The sequence below is a fragment of the Canis lupus genome, chromosome 36 (genome assembly GCF_048164855.1).
Source record: "Canis lupus baileyi chromosome 36, mCanLup2.hap1, whole genome shotgun sequence".
Classification (NCBI taxonomy): domain Eukaryota; kingdom Metazoa; phylum Chordata; class Mammalia; order Carnivora; family Canidae; genus Canis; species Canis lupus.
In genome coordinates this window covers 9,341,535-9,359,056 of record NC_132873.1, presented here as the reverse complement: position 1 = coordinate 9,359,056, position 17,522 = coordinate 9,341,535, and the positions used below count along the sequence as shown (strand labels likewise).

General features: G+C 33.9%; 1 protein-coding gene across 6 annotated transcripts in view; it reads left to right on the top strand.

The window, feature by feature from the left end:
- Nucleotides 1–17,522, top strand: part of SPAG16 (sperm associated antigen 16) — a 908,675-nt gene that overhangs the window by 785,539 nt on the left and 105,614 nt on the right. The window contains exon 18 of one of the 6 annotated variants that reach the window (XM_072812774.1): nucleotides 1,521–1,581. The exons of the other annotated variants lie outside the window; for them this stretch is intronic. Within the exon in view, the coding sequence (XP_072668875.1) occupies nucleotides 1,521–1,581 (61 nt within the window). The remainder of the gene's footprint in view (nucleotides 1–1,520; nucleotides 1,582–17,522) is intronic. 6 annotated transcript variants of the gene reach the window in all.

Here is a 17,522-nt window from a genome sequence, read left to right as displayed (position 1 = left end):
GCATGATTCTGGTAAAGCAAGGTTGGTTTAATATCTGAAATCAAGTAGTGTAATTCACCATATAAACTAAAAGAAAAAAAAGACATAAAACATTGCCAAAAAATAATAATGACTTACATGGAAAGCTATACTTTATCAGTCAAAAGACAAATTGTTAGGATGTCAATTTTTCCCATACCTGTCCATACATTACATTCAATGCCAATTCAAATCCTAGTAGGTTTTAATAAAGAAATTACAAGCTGATTCTAAAACTCACATGGAAATAGAAGAGACATAGCAATACCAAAACAACTTTGAAAAAAACAAAGTTGGAAGAATAACATTATCTGCTTTCAGGATTTATGATGTTGCAGTAATCAAGACAGCGTAAAAATTGGCATAAAAGTAGACAACTAGATCAATGTAACAGAGTTTGGGTTCCAGAAATAGACATACACACACACACACAGACACACATACATACACATGCACACACACATATATATATGGACAACTGATTTTTGACAAAGTTGAGAATGTGAAGAAAATGGCACTTTCACAGACTCCTGGTGGGAATGTAAAATGGTATGGCTGCTATGGAAAATAATTTGACAGGTTTTTTTCAGGTTTTTATTTATTTAAAGTCCAGTTAGTTAGCATACAATGTAATATTAATTTCAGGTGTAGAATTTAGTGATTCGTCACTTAGATACCACACCCAGTGTTCATCATAACAAGTGCCTTCCTTTATACCCAGCACCCACTTATGCATTCCACCCCCTGCTCACCTCCCCTCCAGCAACTCTCAGTTAGTTGTCTATAGTTAAGTCTGTTTTCTGATTTGCCTCTCTTTTTATTTTTATCCCCTATATTCATCTGTTTGTTTCTTAAGCTCCACGTATGAGTGAAATCGTATGGTATTTGTCTTTCTCTGACTGCCTTATTTCACTTATCATAATATACTGTAGCTCCATCCACCTCCTTGCAAATGGCAAATTTCATATTCTTTTTGATGGCTGAGTAAAGTTCTGTGTATATATATACACGTATATATACACACATTTTATTGTATATATATATATAGTATATATATACATTATATATTGTATACATATACATATATATATACACATTTTATTGTAATCAATTATGGCTCATTAATGATATTGACATATGATTAAAGCATATGAAAAAGCTTTAAGCAAAACAGGAATATCATAAATGAAGTAGAAATTATAAATTATTCAAATTGAATCAATTCTAGTGAAATTGATGGGAAAGTTTGTAAATGAAAAGGAAAGAAAGAAAGAAAAAATAAAATGGTATTTTCATGTAGTCACAAAAAATCTAGTGAGGAAAAACTTTAAATAGTACTGATAAAAATCACTGGGTTTTGTCTCTAACTTTTCATTCTGTTAATGTAATATTCCATGGGTTGAATATTAATCTGTTTTACAAAACATTCATATTTAGACATTAGGTTGTTTATTTCTTCTAAATGCAGAAGATATTTTACATTGGAATTGTGTTATTTCCAGGTTATCTTGGCTACCTATCTGACAGGAAGTGGTTTCCCAGATATATTCTGATTTTGACCAGGTATTTAAAGAGACACAGTTGTTTAACTCTTAAATTTATTTTTTCTACAAAATTAGAATCAGGATTTTAGAGCTGAAAAGGATCACAGAAATCTTGTAGGCTGTCACCTCATTATGCGAAGGCCAAATGTGAATTTAATTTAAATGGCTAAGTTAGGATGTGAAGAATAATTAGTGGCAGAGCTAGAACCAAAATTCAAGTCTCAAAATATCCACTCCAAAACTCTGTATGAGACATTATGCAGGCCACTTCAACTTGATATATTATGTATGGTGGCATAATGGTTTTTCTAAATAGGTTGAACAAAGCCTTTATATGGATTGACATTATTTGAGAGAAGACAGAAAGGATCACAGCAGGTTCAGATGAAAAAGTGATAGGAGTTATCATCTAAATCTGATACATCTCAGTATGAGATATACAGATGACAGCAACCAATACTCTAAAATATTTATGATATGGGAAAAAGTAGATGCAGCCTAGAAAAAGTACAAAAGTATATTTGGGTGATTATTAATTATAATTAAAAATTCCAGTTATTGCCACTCTTCTCAGTAATTTGATTTTACTCTGTGTTCCTGACTGGATAATTTGTCTTGCCTGCATCAGTTCTTTTGTTGAATGATTATCATAATTATATGTGTGCATAATTTTTCTTGAAAGTATAAGGACTCTGGTTTTTTTCTTGTTAATTTATAGTTTAATAATAATAGCAACAACAAAAAATAGCAAATACTTATAGGGTGTTAAATATATGCCTGCTACAAATTTGCACTATATAACACTTTATGTATTTTTCACTCCTTTAAATACTTTAGACATTTCTAAATGACATGACATATTTTAGCTCCTTTAATTGTCACAAAACTTTTAGGTTTGGTGCTTTTACTATTTCCATTTTACAGATGAGTAAACCAAGGACGATATACTAAGGTGTGGAGTAGAATAAACTCTGAGAGAATATTCTTAATCACCTTTAAAATATGTAAGATTAGCTTTAAATAAAAGGTTTGACACATTAGCCAAAATTGAGAGGAAAGGTTGCATTCCAAACTAATAGTTTCTGCTGATATTGGCAGGATTTTTGCTGCTCCAGTAGTTTCTGTTTAATGAGCAAATTGCTTTAAGTACTCATATGCCACTGTGGCACTAAGAATAAAGATATTTAGTCAATTTGTCTCTTATTTGTGATAATTCCAGTGTTTGTACAATAGCACTCTGAATTTAACATGAAAATATATAACACTTAAGAAAGTAATATTATAAACTTAAAAAATAATGCATAAAGAGAGCAATAAAATGAGTGATTTCTTAAACACAGAAGTATCCATTATGATGTTATGAAAACAATGATTAATAATCTATTTTATCGATTTGAGAGCTCATCAGTAAGTAGATTTTCAGACAACACGCAGCAATAAATACCAAATATACATACATAAGGATTTTAATGAGTATCCATAGCCTGATATAGCAATCCCCTTTTTTCAGGGAGTTATATCTGGTAGAGAATGTCCTCTGAAACAGTCAGCTCCATGCATGAAAATGCAAAAATGCTTCTCTATGTCACTCATTATTTTATGTCATATTGCTTTTTCTTCTCCCCTTTGTCTTGATGAATTTGATCAGTCCTCCAAAACCCAGTTTAATTATCTCATCTCTGAAGTTTTCCTACAGTTTAATTTCTTTCTCCTATGACTTTTCCACAGTACTGAGGTGTATACACATCTAACACTCAGTTACATGGTCTTTGTGATATTAATTATTCATTCTAAATACTAGACTATGTGTGTATTAAGTAACACACATCTTGAGGGTGGTGTCTCTCTGTCTTAGGTTTCTTTAACTCCTCAGCACTTACCAAACAGCCACAGGTAGGACATTCTCAGGAGTAATCTGATCCTTTTGTCCACTTAAAAAAAGGTGGGGGGGAGCATATTGCATTTCAATCTATAATAGTGATTTAGTAGGCTCCTGAAGCCATTTCCTTCCAGACACACCAAATCTTCAGCTGCACTTACAGCAATTCCTTCTGAAAAAAATCTGAAAACTAGCTGAGCAATTCCTATACATCATGTTAATGAAAAGATAACCACATAGAAACAGGAAAAAACAAATACACTCTTGGCATAAAACTTACTCCTAGCACAGCAACAAAAAATCATAAGGAAACTAACAACTCTCAGTTTCTTCTTGATAAGTGAAAGGTTTCCATACCATATCTAGCACCCCAAATTTTAAGACTTTTACCTGAGGGGTGGGCAACCAAAACACTTAGCTCTGAAAGCCAACAGGACTTATGTCCATAAAACCTACAAGATTATAACATTAGTCTTACCAGAACTTGCTGTGGCTGTTTCCCCAGGGATCAGCTCAAAGGAAGAGGAAAGAAATCCCTATGCCCCAGTCTTTCCCCCAAAGAGACCTATTTGTAGATTTTAAAAGCTGAGAATGCCATCTCCATATCCTCCCTCTAGCTTACTCCAGGTAACCAATATCTCCCTAGAAGGAGCTTGTACATACTTGGTAAGTCTAACTAGACTTACCTAGAAAAAAAAGAGACAGGACTCAAGTAAATAAAATTACAAATGAAAGAGGAAATATTGTTACAAGTGATACCAGGCAAATACAAAAGATTGCAAGAATCCACTATGAATAATTGTATGCCAACAAAATGGACAATCTAGAGGAAATGGATAAATTCCTGAAAATACAAGCCTACCAAGACTGAATCACGAAGAAATAGAAAACCTAAACATAATAAAGGCCATGTATGATAAGCTCACAGTTAACATCATAGTTAATGGTTGGAAACTGAAAACTTTTCCTCTAAGATCAGTAACAAAACAAGGCTGCCCACTTTCACCACTTCATTTAACATAGCCAGAGCAATTGGGAAAGATAAAGAAATAAAAGGCATCCAAATTGGGGGAGAGTGGAAGGAAGCAAAACTATCTCTATTTGTAAATGGCATGATATTACGTACAGAAAATCTCAATGTCTTCACCGGAAAGGTGTTAGAACTAATAAAAAAAAATTCAGTAAAGTTGCAAGATATAAAATCAACATACAAAAATCAATTGCATTCCTACACACTAACAATGAGCTATTAGAGAAATAAAAAAATAATAATTCCATTTACCACAGCATAAAAAATCATTAAATACCTAGGAGTACACTTAACCAAGGAGCTGACAGTTATGTTTTCTGAACCCTGTAAGATAGTGATGAAAGAAATTAAAGAAGACATAAATAAATGGAAAAATATTTTATTCTCTTGGATTGGAAGAATTAATATTGATAAAATACTACCCCAAAGAGTCTAACAGATTCAATTCAATCTCTATCAAAATTTTAATAGCATTTTCACACACACACACACACACACACACACACACACACACACACAAAAGACAGGGAAAACAATTCTAAAATTCTTATGGAACTACAAAAGACCCTAAATAGCAAAGTAATCCTGAGAAAAAGAACAGAGCTGAAGCTATCACGCTTCCTGATCTCAAATTATATTATGAAGCTATAATAATCAAAACACTGTGATATAGCATAAAAACAGATAGAAGATCAGTAGAACATACAGAGAGTCCAGAAATAAACTCACAAGTATATGGCCATTAGTCTATTACCAACTATGTAAGAATATACAATAGGGAAATGATGGTATCTTTAATAAATGGTGTTGGAAAAACAGGACAGCAACACACAAAATAATGAAATTGGGTCCTTATCTTACACTTTACACAGAAACCAATTCATAATGAAGACTGGAATCTAAGACCTGAAACCACAACACTCCTAGAAGAAAACATAGTGGGCAAATTCCTTAACGTCATACTTGACAATGATTTTTTGGATTTGACACCATTAGCAATGGCAACAAAGGCAAAACTGCCCAAGGGGGGACAACATCAAAGTAAAAGCTTCTGCACAGCAAAGAAAACCATCAACAGAATGAAAAGGCAACCTACAGAATGGAAGAAAATATTTCCAGATCATTTATCTCATAATGGATTAATATCCAAAATATATAAAGAACTTCTGCAACTCAGCAGCAAAAAAACAATCTAATTAAAAAATAGCAGAACTGAATAAGCATTTTTCTAAAGACATATAAATAGCCAGTAGATACATGAGGTACTCAACATCACTAATCATTAGGAAAATATAAATTGAAACCACAACGAGATATCACTTCTCACCTGTTAGAATTTCTCTCATCAAAATACAAGAGATAAGTGTGGATGAGGATGTGGAAAAAAGGGAACCCTTGCACACTGTTAGTGGGAATGTAAATTGGTGCAGCCACTACGGAAAACAGTACGGAGGAGCATCAAAAAATCAAAAATAAAAATACCTTATGATCCCACAATCCTACTTCTGGGTATATATCCAAAGGAAATAAAAACAGGATCTTGAAAAGATATCTGCATTCCTATGTTCATTTCAGCATTATTCATAATAGCCAAGATATAGGGACAACTGTCTATCAATGGATGAATTGAGAAAGATTTATATTTAAATATATATATCTAAATACATGTCTATATATCTACATCTATATCTAGATATAGATATCTCCACAATAGAAAATTATTCAGCCATGAGAAAGAAGGAATTTCTGTCATTTCTGTCATTTGCAACAACATAGATGGCCCCTGATAGCATTATGCTAAGTGAAATAAACCAGATAAAGAAAGACAGATACTGCATGGTATCACTTACATGTGGAATCTAAAAAAAAATTTTTTTTTAATTTTAAAAGTTACATCCACAGAAACAGATTAGTAAAAAAAAAAAAAATGCTAGGGATGGGGGGGAATATGGAGAAGTTGGTAAAATGCTACAAACGTTCAGCTATAAGAGCATCTAATGTAAAACATGGTGACTACAGTTGATAACACTATATTGTATAGTGGAAATTTGCTTAAAAGTAGAACTTAAATGTTCTTACCAAAAAAATAAATTTTTTAAAAAGATAAATATGTGAGGTAATGGATATGTTAATTAACTAGATGGGGAAATCCTTTCATGGTATATAGGTATATAAAATTACCACAATATACACTTTTGATATCTTAAATTTTATTCCTCAATTATATCTCAATAGAGCTGAGCTTTTTTTTTTTTTTTTTTTTTTTTTTTAAGAAATGCATATTCTTTTGGAGGTGGGTGTGGTACTAATTCACATACAGGAGCAGCAAATGAAGAGATTTACTCCTTGAAGGACTTTGGATCATGCTCTGTTGAGATCTGTAGAAGCAGAAATTTTAAAATCCAGCCAAATAGTTATTAGGTTGAATGTGATTGAGGCCTTCATTGGATGAGAAAGCCTATTGGTTCTTCCAGTCTAGTCCAAATTCATTACTGAATGATTCTTTATCAAAGAATCTCTAGTGATCTCAAAACCTTTATACTAGTGCTTATTTAATTTATTTCTCCAAAATAAACATACAGCCTCAAATAATAGTATAAAAGGACTAAATGGTGTTTTTTAAAAAATATTAATGGTGATTTGTTCTAATGTTCCTTGGCTGAATGCTTTAGAACATTAAAAGTGATTGATAGGCCTGTGAAAGTATTAATGCTCCCCATAATAGGCTAATGGTAGATCACCTTCTTGCATCCCATCTCCCTTGTCTCTTAAGTTGAATTATAACTGCCTTGAAAGATTGTATTTTCTAATTATTTTAGAGTTACTGAATTAGCTAAGAATTAAAGCTAGAAAGATGAACTTAGTGATTAATAAATAAAGCCCTTTGCAAAGGAGGTTTTTAATCACATACTCATTTGGTATAAGATTTCCCAAATCCCAGGATTACACCCACAAAAATACAAATCTTAGTTGCTGGTTTTTCCTTGTCCTTCCTCCTTACATATTTAGCAATGCCAGCACCTTGCATGGTCTGCTGTTACCTTCTAAACCACTTCCTATTGATTATATTCATCAAAATCTTGACTTTGAATGATTGCTGAGCTCCATACATATATGTGCTAAAAGTATCTGAAAGTAAAAATAACTACTCTTCACATTCTGTTTCTTTTATCTTTTCTCTATTATAAGAACTTATCAGTGATTTCTTTCTGTATCCCATTATAGGAATGGCATCATGAAACAAAATATATGCTGACAGTTCACAGATTTATTATTATATTTCATATATTCACATTTTAAAGAGTGATGTTTCTCAGTTAAATGAATCCAAAAAGATTAAATCTTTTTAAAAGGAATCAATTCTTTCAGAGTGGTATTTTTTTGCCAGCATGTCTTGATCAGACTATAATTGGGTATGGGCTCTCTGAGATTGCAACACTTTTCATCTGCTCATTTACTTGAGGTAGAATTTTTTTAATCCTAATATATTAAAACATTGATTTTCTGTCTAATCATTACAATCGAATGCATTCATATTAGTGCATTTCAATGAAAGTATCAACACCAATAGAAAATTACATTTTGGAAGTAGATTTGAGTCACATACTTGAAAAATCAGTGTGTGTGGAAATTAAAAAGTCCAATTTTCATAGATATTAGCTTACAGTGTTTCAATTGAAATGCCAACTAAACTTCTGGGAACTTAGCCCTAAGACAAGCTATGATCACCTGTCTACTTGAGTTCAAGATATGCCATTGCTCACTTGTCATGTATCAACAATGACTAAGGGTGATACCCAGCTTGAGTCAACAACAAATCATGGATGTAGTCGCAGGGACTCCACTGAAAGCCTGAAGTTTGGCTCTATATATTCCACCCTTACATGGCTATAAGCAGTCTACTTTATGCCTAGAAGGGAGAGCCCATTCCCAAAGGGAGTTCATCAAACACAGCACAATGATGCTGATGTCTGATCTTAATGTCATTCCCAAGGTGTCAGTGCCAAACTACAAATCTAGCTGGATCTTGAATATGTAACCAACAGTAATGGCTGTTCTAATACAGACTTAATTGTGTTATTTCACAGGAAGGACAATGCTTGGTGTATTGCAGACTAATGGTTGTGCCCATATTCCTGTGTCAGTTCTGGAACTGTAGTCATGGTCACAGTGCTATTTATATAGGGTTTGGTGAAATCAGGCTCATCGACTCTGGTGAGGTTGAGGATAAAAGAGATGGTACCAAGATCTAGCACTAAGAGTTAGTTCATTTACATGATACATTCTGCTCTGGTTGACCACTTCACTGCATTTTTAAGATCAGAATCTCTATTTTCATCATCACTTTCTGATGAGTTATGCAGTTGTCATCCAAGGAGGGAAATGGGCAGGGCATCTTATGGCCATTGAATCTGTATGATAACTACTTGATGAATGCATGCTCTATTATACAACAAATTTTTGTTCACTACCCCATACCATGAGAAATATGTATTTTTTAGTTATAAACTAATTTCATTCTCTAATGATGAGAGAGCAGGACAGAGAACACAGGCAGGGGGCAGGGAGAGAGAGAAGTAGAGAAGAGAAAGAGAAGCCCCTGATACAGGGCTTGATTCTAGGATTCTGGACCATGACCTGAGCCAAAGGCAGACACTTAACCAACTGAGCCACCCAGATGTCCCTGAAATACTTTTTCTAAGTATTTTTTTATATACTTAGAATATAAGTAAAAATATATACAAATACTTAGTATTTGTATATATTTTTTTTGCATATTACCTAAAATAAACAATTCCTAAGAGATTCTGAATACCCTTCCTCCCCAAGCTCACCTTAATTGGAAAAGAAGGTAACCAATTGAGAATACATTATCAAACCATTTTCTTGGCCATCTTCGGTTAATTTATATTTCTAAAAATTTTCTTTTAATTAGGTAGGTTCAAAATATGATATTCTCCAGGAAATAATGATATTCAGAAGTACACAACTAAACTTCTCAGTCTACATAGTGTATTTATAGACAGTTTGAAAACTATCCTCACATACCTCTACTTTTTAAAAAAAAAAAAAGAATGAGATAGAAATTATCACAAGAAAGATTAATACTGATTGTGTGTACTTAAAAATGAAGAATCGTGAACTTTCAAGAATAAAAGTATTTCCATACTAATAAGTTGAATTATTCAAAGAAAATATAAAATATTTTACATGGGTTTTAGTGTGTGAATCATTTCCTTTATGATGAAAATGATCGTGTTTAATGATGTGAATCATATCTTTTAACAGTTATGATAAATCTCCTAAATCCAAACTGAAAATTGTGTGTCAGAGGCTTCCAAATTAAAAACAAAAGAAATACCCTCCCAGGGTATGTTAGTAATTTTTAGAAATGTGCTATCTCTCAGTTTATGCACTTGAATACCACTTGGTAAATTCACCTGCTGCACTAATGTGTACTTTGGCTTCATGCAGAGATAAAGATAACTCATTACATCCTTTTAATAATTTGAATCCAAATGGCTGTGGAGAAAATAGTTTTCATCCTGGGTAAATTTAGTTGTATCCTCAAGGTGTACCTGGGCCTGACTTTGAGTCATTTGCTTAGGTGTCTTGGTATCATATTTGTTTAGTGTAGGGCTAGGACACCCCAGTTTAGATGAATCCTCCTCTGAGTCTCAATTCTCATAGACAGAAATATATATACTGGCTTCCCGGCATATGTCCTAGCCTAGTGAGCTACATTGATTTGATTTCTAGAAATTTGATCACACTAATGATCTTTTATCACCTTATGTATGTAGAGCCTAAGGCACTGGGTTATAATTTGATTTGAACAGTAATCTATCCCTACAATATAAGTGATTTATACTTATTCTTTAGAAGTATCATTCAGTTATTCTAACTGACAAGGTTTATACAGTGGAATATAATTAGTACCCTATTTCTGTATGATCTTTGCATTTCTTGCTTTCTTTCAGGCAAATTACCTCAGTCCATTTCTATTGGGACAGATCCTGCTGACAAAGCACTCAAGTCAGGGTTAATCATTGTCAAAGTAAAATGGAAAATGGAAGGAACTCTTTTTTTTTATAAGCAAAAAAAAAAAAAAAAATCAGCATAAAAAAGCCATGATTATAAAAAATAAGTAAACTACCTATAAATATCTCATTAAATAATTATTACATAATTTTAAATGCCTAAATTATAGTTAAAATGGTTTCAAATAAACAAAATACATTAAAATGATAAGTTAGCCCAAATATTTAATTAAATGAAATTATTACCTATCCACATAAGTGTCATCTTCAAGAAAATGAATCACTACTAATATTTGTGAATCGTGCATATATACACTTGCTATTCCAACTAATAGTAACATGTACATACCTGAAAAAAACTCTGTGAATTTAAAATCACTTGTTACTTAATTTTAAGGACTTTTTCCCCTAGATATTTCTTTTATCTTCTGCCATAGGATTACCAAGAATTCAATAACATATTTTTTATTCAGATATTTTCATAAGATTTATTTGGGGAAACTTCTCTAAAATGTCATCTTACTTTTAGTAGAATTGAGAAATGTCATGCCAACTTAGCCTTGTTGTAAAGCTTAAATAAGATAGTACACAGCTTCTGTGCATAAGAGTTCCATAAATATTAGCCATTTTGAAAAGTTTTCCCTTATTCCTGATGATTATCTTTGGCATTCACAAGTTTAAAAGGTCTCTCCAAATTAAATAACTTTTCTTTTTTCTCTTATTTCACATGATTTTTTTTTCCAATTCTTCTATCCATTATTCTTTTCCAGATATATTTTTATTTCCAAAATAAAATTCCTGAAATGAGCAATCAAATATGAATTAAACATCCAGGAAACATACCATTTAATGTTTTATTTTTTTATTTTAAATACTTCCTGATATATGATGAAGGTTTGTTTCTGATATTTTTTTAAATTTTCTTCTTGCTTTTCTATATTCTTAGTTTTAGCCAGTGATCCCTCTTTATTAAGGTGGCTATAATGATTTTTTAAATAATTTAAAGAAATTATGGCTAATTCAAATGTATCCCTATACACTAATAATTATTAAGTTAAATCTATTCCATCATGGTATTTATTGTTGATTTGTCTACTTGAATTGTACTTTTATCTATGTGTGATAAGTTTTAATGTATTACAACTTTTTCTGTCATTTAACTGACATTCTATTGTCATTATATAAGAGATGGATATATCGAATATTAGCAAATGCTTGGCCAAGTTATTTTATTTCATTTCTGCAAACAACTGCATAATTCTACCTTGTACTAGATTAGACTCTTAAAAATTAAATCATTCCTGGGGTCCTGGGTGGCTAAGTGGTCAAGCAGTCAAGCGTCTGCCTTCAGCTCAGGAGATCAAGCCCCAAATTGAGCTCCTGCTCAGTGGAGAGTTAAATAATTACTATCCCATGAATAACATTTTTCACCCATTTAAAATAGTTTTTCTTCTTAAATTAGTTCCATTTATGTAATTATGTTTATAGTTACGTAATGTTAAAATTTTTGGATGGACCTTATTAATATTGAGTTATTATTTTTTTATGTAGGATTTCTAAATTTGTTTCAGGAAACCTTAAGTTTATACTAGGTGCTGACTTCTCTCCAAATTCTAAAATATGACTAAGGTCCTAAAGTTTCATTTTGAATTTTTTGTTTTAGTACTTGTTTAACAGTCAGACACACAGACTCTAGACTAAAAAGTCTTTCTGGATTTGACACTAAGCTCTACCACTTACTAGAGAAAACTTGGGCAAGCTACTTTGTATCTTCATATCTTGTTGGATTTAGAAGGATGGCTGCTTTCATTTATTTTTATTTTTTTATATTTTTCAAAATTCAATTTGCCAACATATACTATAACACCCAGTGCTCATCTCATCATGTGCCCTTAATGCCCGTTACCCATTTACCCCCTCCCCCTACCCATCTCCCCTTCTGCAATCCTTTGTTTTTTCCAAGTTAGAAGCCTCCCATGGTTTGTCTTCCTCTCTAATTTTTCCCCACTCAGTTTCCCTCCTTTTCTTTATGGTCCCTTTCACTATTTCTTATATTCCACATGTGAGTAAAACCATATGGTAATTACATTTCTCCAATTAACTTATTTCACTCAGCGTAATACCCTTCAGTTCCATGCACATCAAAGTAGACAGTAGATATTCATCCTTTCCTATGACTGAATAATATTCCATAGCATGTAGCTATATATACATACACACGGCATCTTCTTTATCAATTCATCTGTTGAAGAACATCATGGCTCCTTCCAGTTTGGCTATTGTGGACATTGCTGCTGTGAACATTTGGGTGCAAGTGTCCCAGCGTTTCACTACATCTGTATCTTTGGGGTAAATCCCCAGTAGTGCAATTCCTGGGTCGTAGTTCTATTTTCAACTTCTTGAGGAGGCTCCATACTGATTTCCATAGTGTCAGCACTAGCTTGCATTCCCACCAACAGTGTATGAGAGTTCCCCTTTCTCCACATCCTTGCCAAAATTTGTTGTTTCCTGACTTGTTAATTTTAGCTATCCTGACTGGTGTGAGGTGGTATCTCATTGGGGTTTTAATTTGTATTTCCTTGATGCTGAGTGATGTTGAGCATTTTTTCATGTGTCTGTTGGTCATGTGTATGTCTTCTTTGGAAAAATATCTGTTCGTGTCTTCTGCCCATTTCTTGTTTGGATGATTTGTTCTTTGGGTGCTAAGTTTAATAAGTTCTTTAATTTTGCACCTAGCCCTTTATCTGACATGTCATTTGTAAATATCTTCTCCCATTCTGTTAGTCGTCTTTTGGATTTGTCAGTTGTTTCCTTTACTGTGCAAAAGCTTTTTACCTTGGTGAAGTTCCAAGAGTTCACTTTTACCTTTGTTTCCCTTGCCTTTGGAGGTGAGTCTAGTGAGAAGTTGCTGTGGCTGAGGTCACAAAGGTTGCTGCCTGTGTTCTTTAGGATTTTGATGAATTACTGTCTCACATTTAGGTCTTTCATCCATTTTGAGTCTGTTTTTGTGTATGGTGTGAAGAAATGGTCCAGCTTCGTTCTTCTGCATATGGCTGTCCAATTTTCCCAATAACATTTGTTGAAGAGACTCCTTTTTTTCCATTGGATAGTCTTTCCTGCTTTTTCAAAAATTAGTTGACCATAGAGTTGAGGGTCTACGACTGGGCTTTCCATTCTGTTCCATTGATCTATGTGTCTATTTTTGTGCTAGTAGCATACTGTCTTTTGATGATTATAGCTTTGTAATAGAGCTTGAAGTCCAGAATTGTAATTCCACCAGTAAGGAAGAATTAAAGACTGAAGAAGGGAAGCATCAGTAAACAGGCAGACAGCTGTGGGAAAGAAGCAGTCAGGAGATAGAATAATGGTAATGCTATCTTGAGTAGCTTCTTTTGTGCAGACATTGAAGAATACAGCCCTAGATCTTCTATTTTTCCATCTGTTATCAACATTTCTGAAAACCAAGCCTGCTGTTGAATTTGTGAATAGGTGTATTTATTATTAAACACATTAAACTGGTTTAGAGACTATTATTTCCTATTGTTGTCATAGCCTCAGTTTAGAAAGTTAAAAAGTTTGCCTTCCAAATAGAAGTAAAAGCATGAGTGATTTCATCTTGAATATAAGGTCATCTAGGGAGACATGGTTAGCTTGAGGTGAATACCTCTTTTTTCTTCTTACCAAATCATGCAGAAATTATTCTTTTTGGTTTTGACTGTTCAGACATAAATATGGAAATGTAGTTTTTGAGATGGTATAGACCTCTGGCTTGTAGCCCAATGATGATGGTAAATTAAACAAGATTGAAGATATCTTGTCATTTATCTTCACTAGTTTGTTTTGTTTGTGGAGCATTAGTAACAAAGAGGCGATTGTACTGATTTTGTAATATTCTGTATACCCAGCTATTACACTAGCCTTGGTCACCTTGGTGACCATGTTCCCTTCTGACCTTTTTTTTTTTTCTTTTAAGAAAATTTTCTATCCAGCTTATGAATCCCAAGTGCCTTAATGAGTGCCTCTGTAGGTAGCCTATTGTGCACAGTTGCAATAAAGCAAAACAGTACACTGGAAATGCAACACAGCAGTAATCCTATTAGCAAAGGCAGCCAGTGTCAGAGATAACATAAAAAAGCAGTTTGAGTGAGATGGGAGGGCATTCCAGCTCATCCATGGGCTGCTGAACAAGGGACATTCTTCACCTCATCAGCAGGTATCTGACTATGGATCTTAATTTTCATTTGGGGATGGAGTACCTTGATTATCACACTACTATTCAGTGACAAGCTGTTATTCGTGCCTGCTTTGTTGCTAGCACCTTATTTGGGGATTCTTTTAATAAGGACGAGTAATGACAGTTGAAGGCAATCACTGTGAAGAAATCTCTCCTCCCTACTCCTACCTTGTAAGGCTCTGAGATTTAAATAAGAAAATATTTAAGGAAGTATTTCCTACACTAACTTAATGTAATTCTAAGCCAAAATTCTAGATCCTGATTCTTAAATAAATGAATAAACATAGTTTTGTTTAATTGTTCAACTGGATATTTTGTTTCAAAATGTTATTAGTGTTATGTGACATAAATCTTCATAGCTGACCCTCATTCAATAACTTGAAAAGCAGCTGATATACTGCCCACATCTTAGCCATTCTTCTAGTTCTTATCTTCAAGCTTACATCTGCTGTATCTAGCACTTCACCAAATGGTCAGTAGGCTGATTTTGCCAGACCCTGCACAGAAAGCACTGCAATTCAAATTAGTTATTAAAAGAGCTCTCATTATTGGATTAACAGCAGAATTTAATGCAATAAGCATAGATAGATAATGCAACACAGAAAGCAGAAAGTATAAAAAGGACAACCTCTTGTTAGAAACACCTCACATTTCAGTGCCTGCTCCTGATTCTGGGATGCAAATTGTAGGTGTGTTTGTCCTGTAGAAAATTAGAGCCAGAATTCCATTAGAGATCGTTGAGTGTCGCCCCCTGACTTAGCTGTTGAGAAAACCACATCCAAGAGTATTCCATTTTCTTTCTTTCTTTTGTTTTTTAAGATTTTATTTATTCATGAGAGAGAGAGACAGAGACGCAGACATCGGCAGAGGGAGAAGCAGGATCCTCACAGGGAGCCCAATGTGGGACTAGATCCCGGACTCTGGGATCACGCCCTGAGCCAAAGGCAGATGCTCAACCACTGAGCCACCCAGGTGCCCCATAGTGTTCCATTTTCTGACCAATGTCACACAGAGACTGTGTTAACATAAGGATAAGAATCCAAGTGTTCTGACTTCCACTTCATTTTACTGCCACAGAGTACAAGTCATTAACATTAACATAAAAAGTAATTTGAGCACATGCTTCATTGAAAACAGACTGTATTGTAATATCAAAGATGTTCCAAGTCCAGAAAGAAAACCATTATAGTATGAAGTGAACAATGGGTTTCCCAAATGAAGTGAGCACAAGTCTTGACTCTTTCTCCTTTTTGAGAGATGCCTGTCAGTCACTTAAGATTTCCAAACCTAAATCAGTATATGTCTAGAACAGTTAAGATGCTTTAGACTTCAAGTATCCCAGTGGTGGTTACTTTTAAAACTGATATAAACAAGGGGTTTATTAATTCACAAAATAAGTAGAACAGAGTGTAGGGCAGTTAGAGAGTTAGCAAGTTCGTCAGTTTCACAATGTCAAGATTCTTCTCCCTAATTCTGTTCGCTTTGCTTTTCTAGTAGCACTTGTGTTTCCTGGCATTATGTGCAGCCATAGGCAGGAGGAAAAGAAAGAAAAGAAAACAAGAAGAAAGAAAGAGAAAGAAAAGAAAGAAAGTAGAAAGAAAAAAAGAGAGAAAAGAAAGAAAAGAAAGAAAGAAAGGAAAGAGAGAGGGAGGGAGGAAAGAAGGAAGGAAGGAAAGAAGGAAAGAAGGAAGGAAGGAAGGAAGGAAGGAAGGAAGGAAGGAAAGAACGAGTGGCCAGTCTCTGCCTGTGTGTCTTTTTCGGAGTAGAGGAAAACTTCCCCCCACTCTCCCCAGTAGATTTCCCCTTACAACTCATTAGTCAGAATTACATCACATGTCCTTGTCTAAACCAATCACTGTCAAAAAAATGGAATTACCACAATTGGCTTGGAGTTTTTAACCTTCATTTCCCCTGAAACATAAAGCCTCCAAGCATCTGGACAAAATCAGGGTTCTGTTGAAGAAAAAGAATTAGAAAGTATTTGAGGGAGGATGGTGATTGATTCATATAATTTGGGTATATTTCTTAATTACTAAGCATGTGTTTCTTTTAGAAGATATTTAGAATGTAAGACATTATCAGAACCCCAGATTCATCAGCATCTGACAGGCTACTACTACTTGCCACAAATCTGAAAACATCTGATGCATGCAATAACATGGCACCTGGGAATACATACTTCTGTGCCAATTATGATTGATCTGCCATAGTTGGAGGAATCATTATTCTACTCACAGAAGCAGGAAACAACAAATGTTAGAGAACAAGACTTTTAACTTAAGCAATGATGGAAGATTTGATTCACTTCCCTGACCTCACTCCTCAAATAATTTCATTGACTCTCCCAGAAACTGTACTTGTGGACTCTTTAACTATCAGGCTCAGAATTTAGACCAGACCTATGATAGCAGGGTAGTGTTTTAAAGTCTGAAAATGGGGCAGACAGAGGTAAGAACAGGCATCTTGTCTTCAAACTACATTGAATAGACTTGCTGGACTCTGGCAGAGAGTTCCTCACCTAGGTGTTTTCAGGACCTAATATGAAGGCGAGGCAAGCCTGAGGTGAGGAGCTGGATAAATAATGAGCGCCTAAAAAGATTCCCTCTTTTTCAGCTTTCCCTATATCTAAATCTTGCTTTTGACATTGCTTCTTCTAAAGCACTCTCATTATGTTGCTAGAAACCTTTAAGTGGATGTATTACCTTAATTTCCTTTAAAACAATGCCCACTATGACAATTTGTTCTAGGTGATCGATCCTTTCTCCTCCAAGTTATG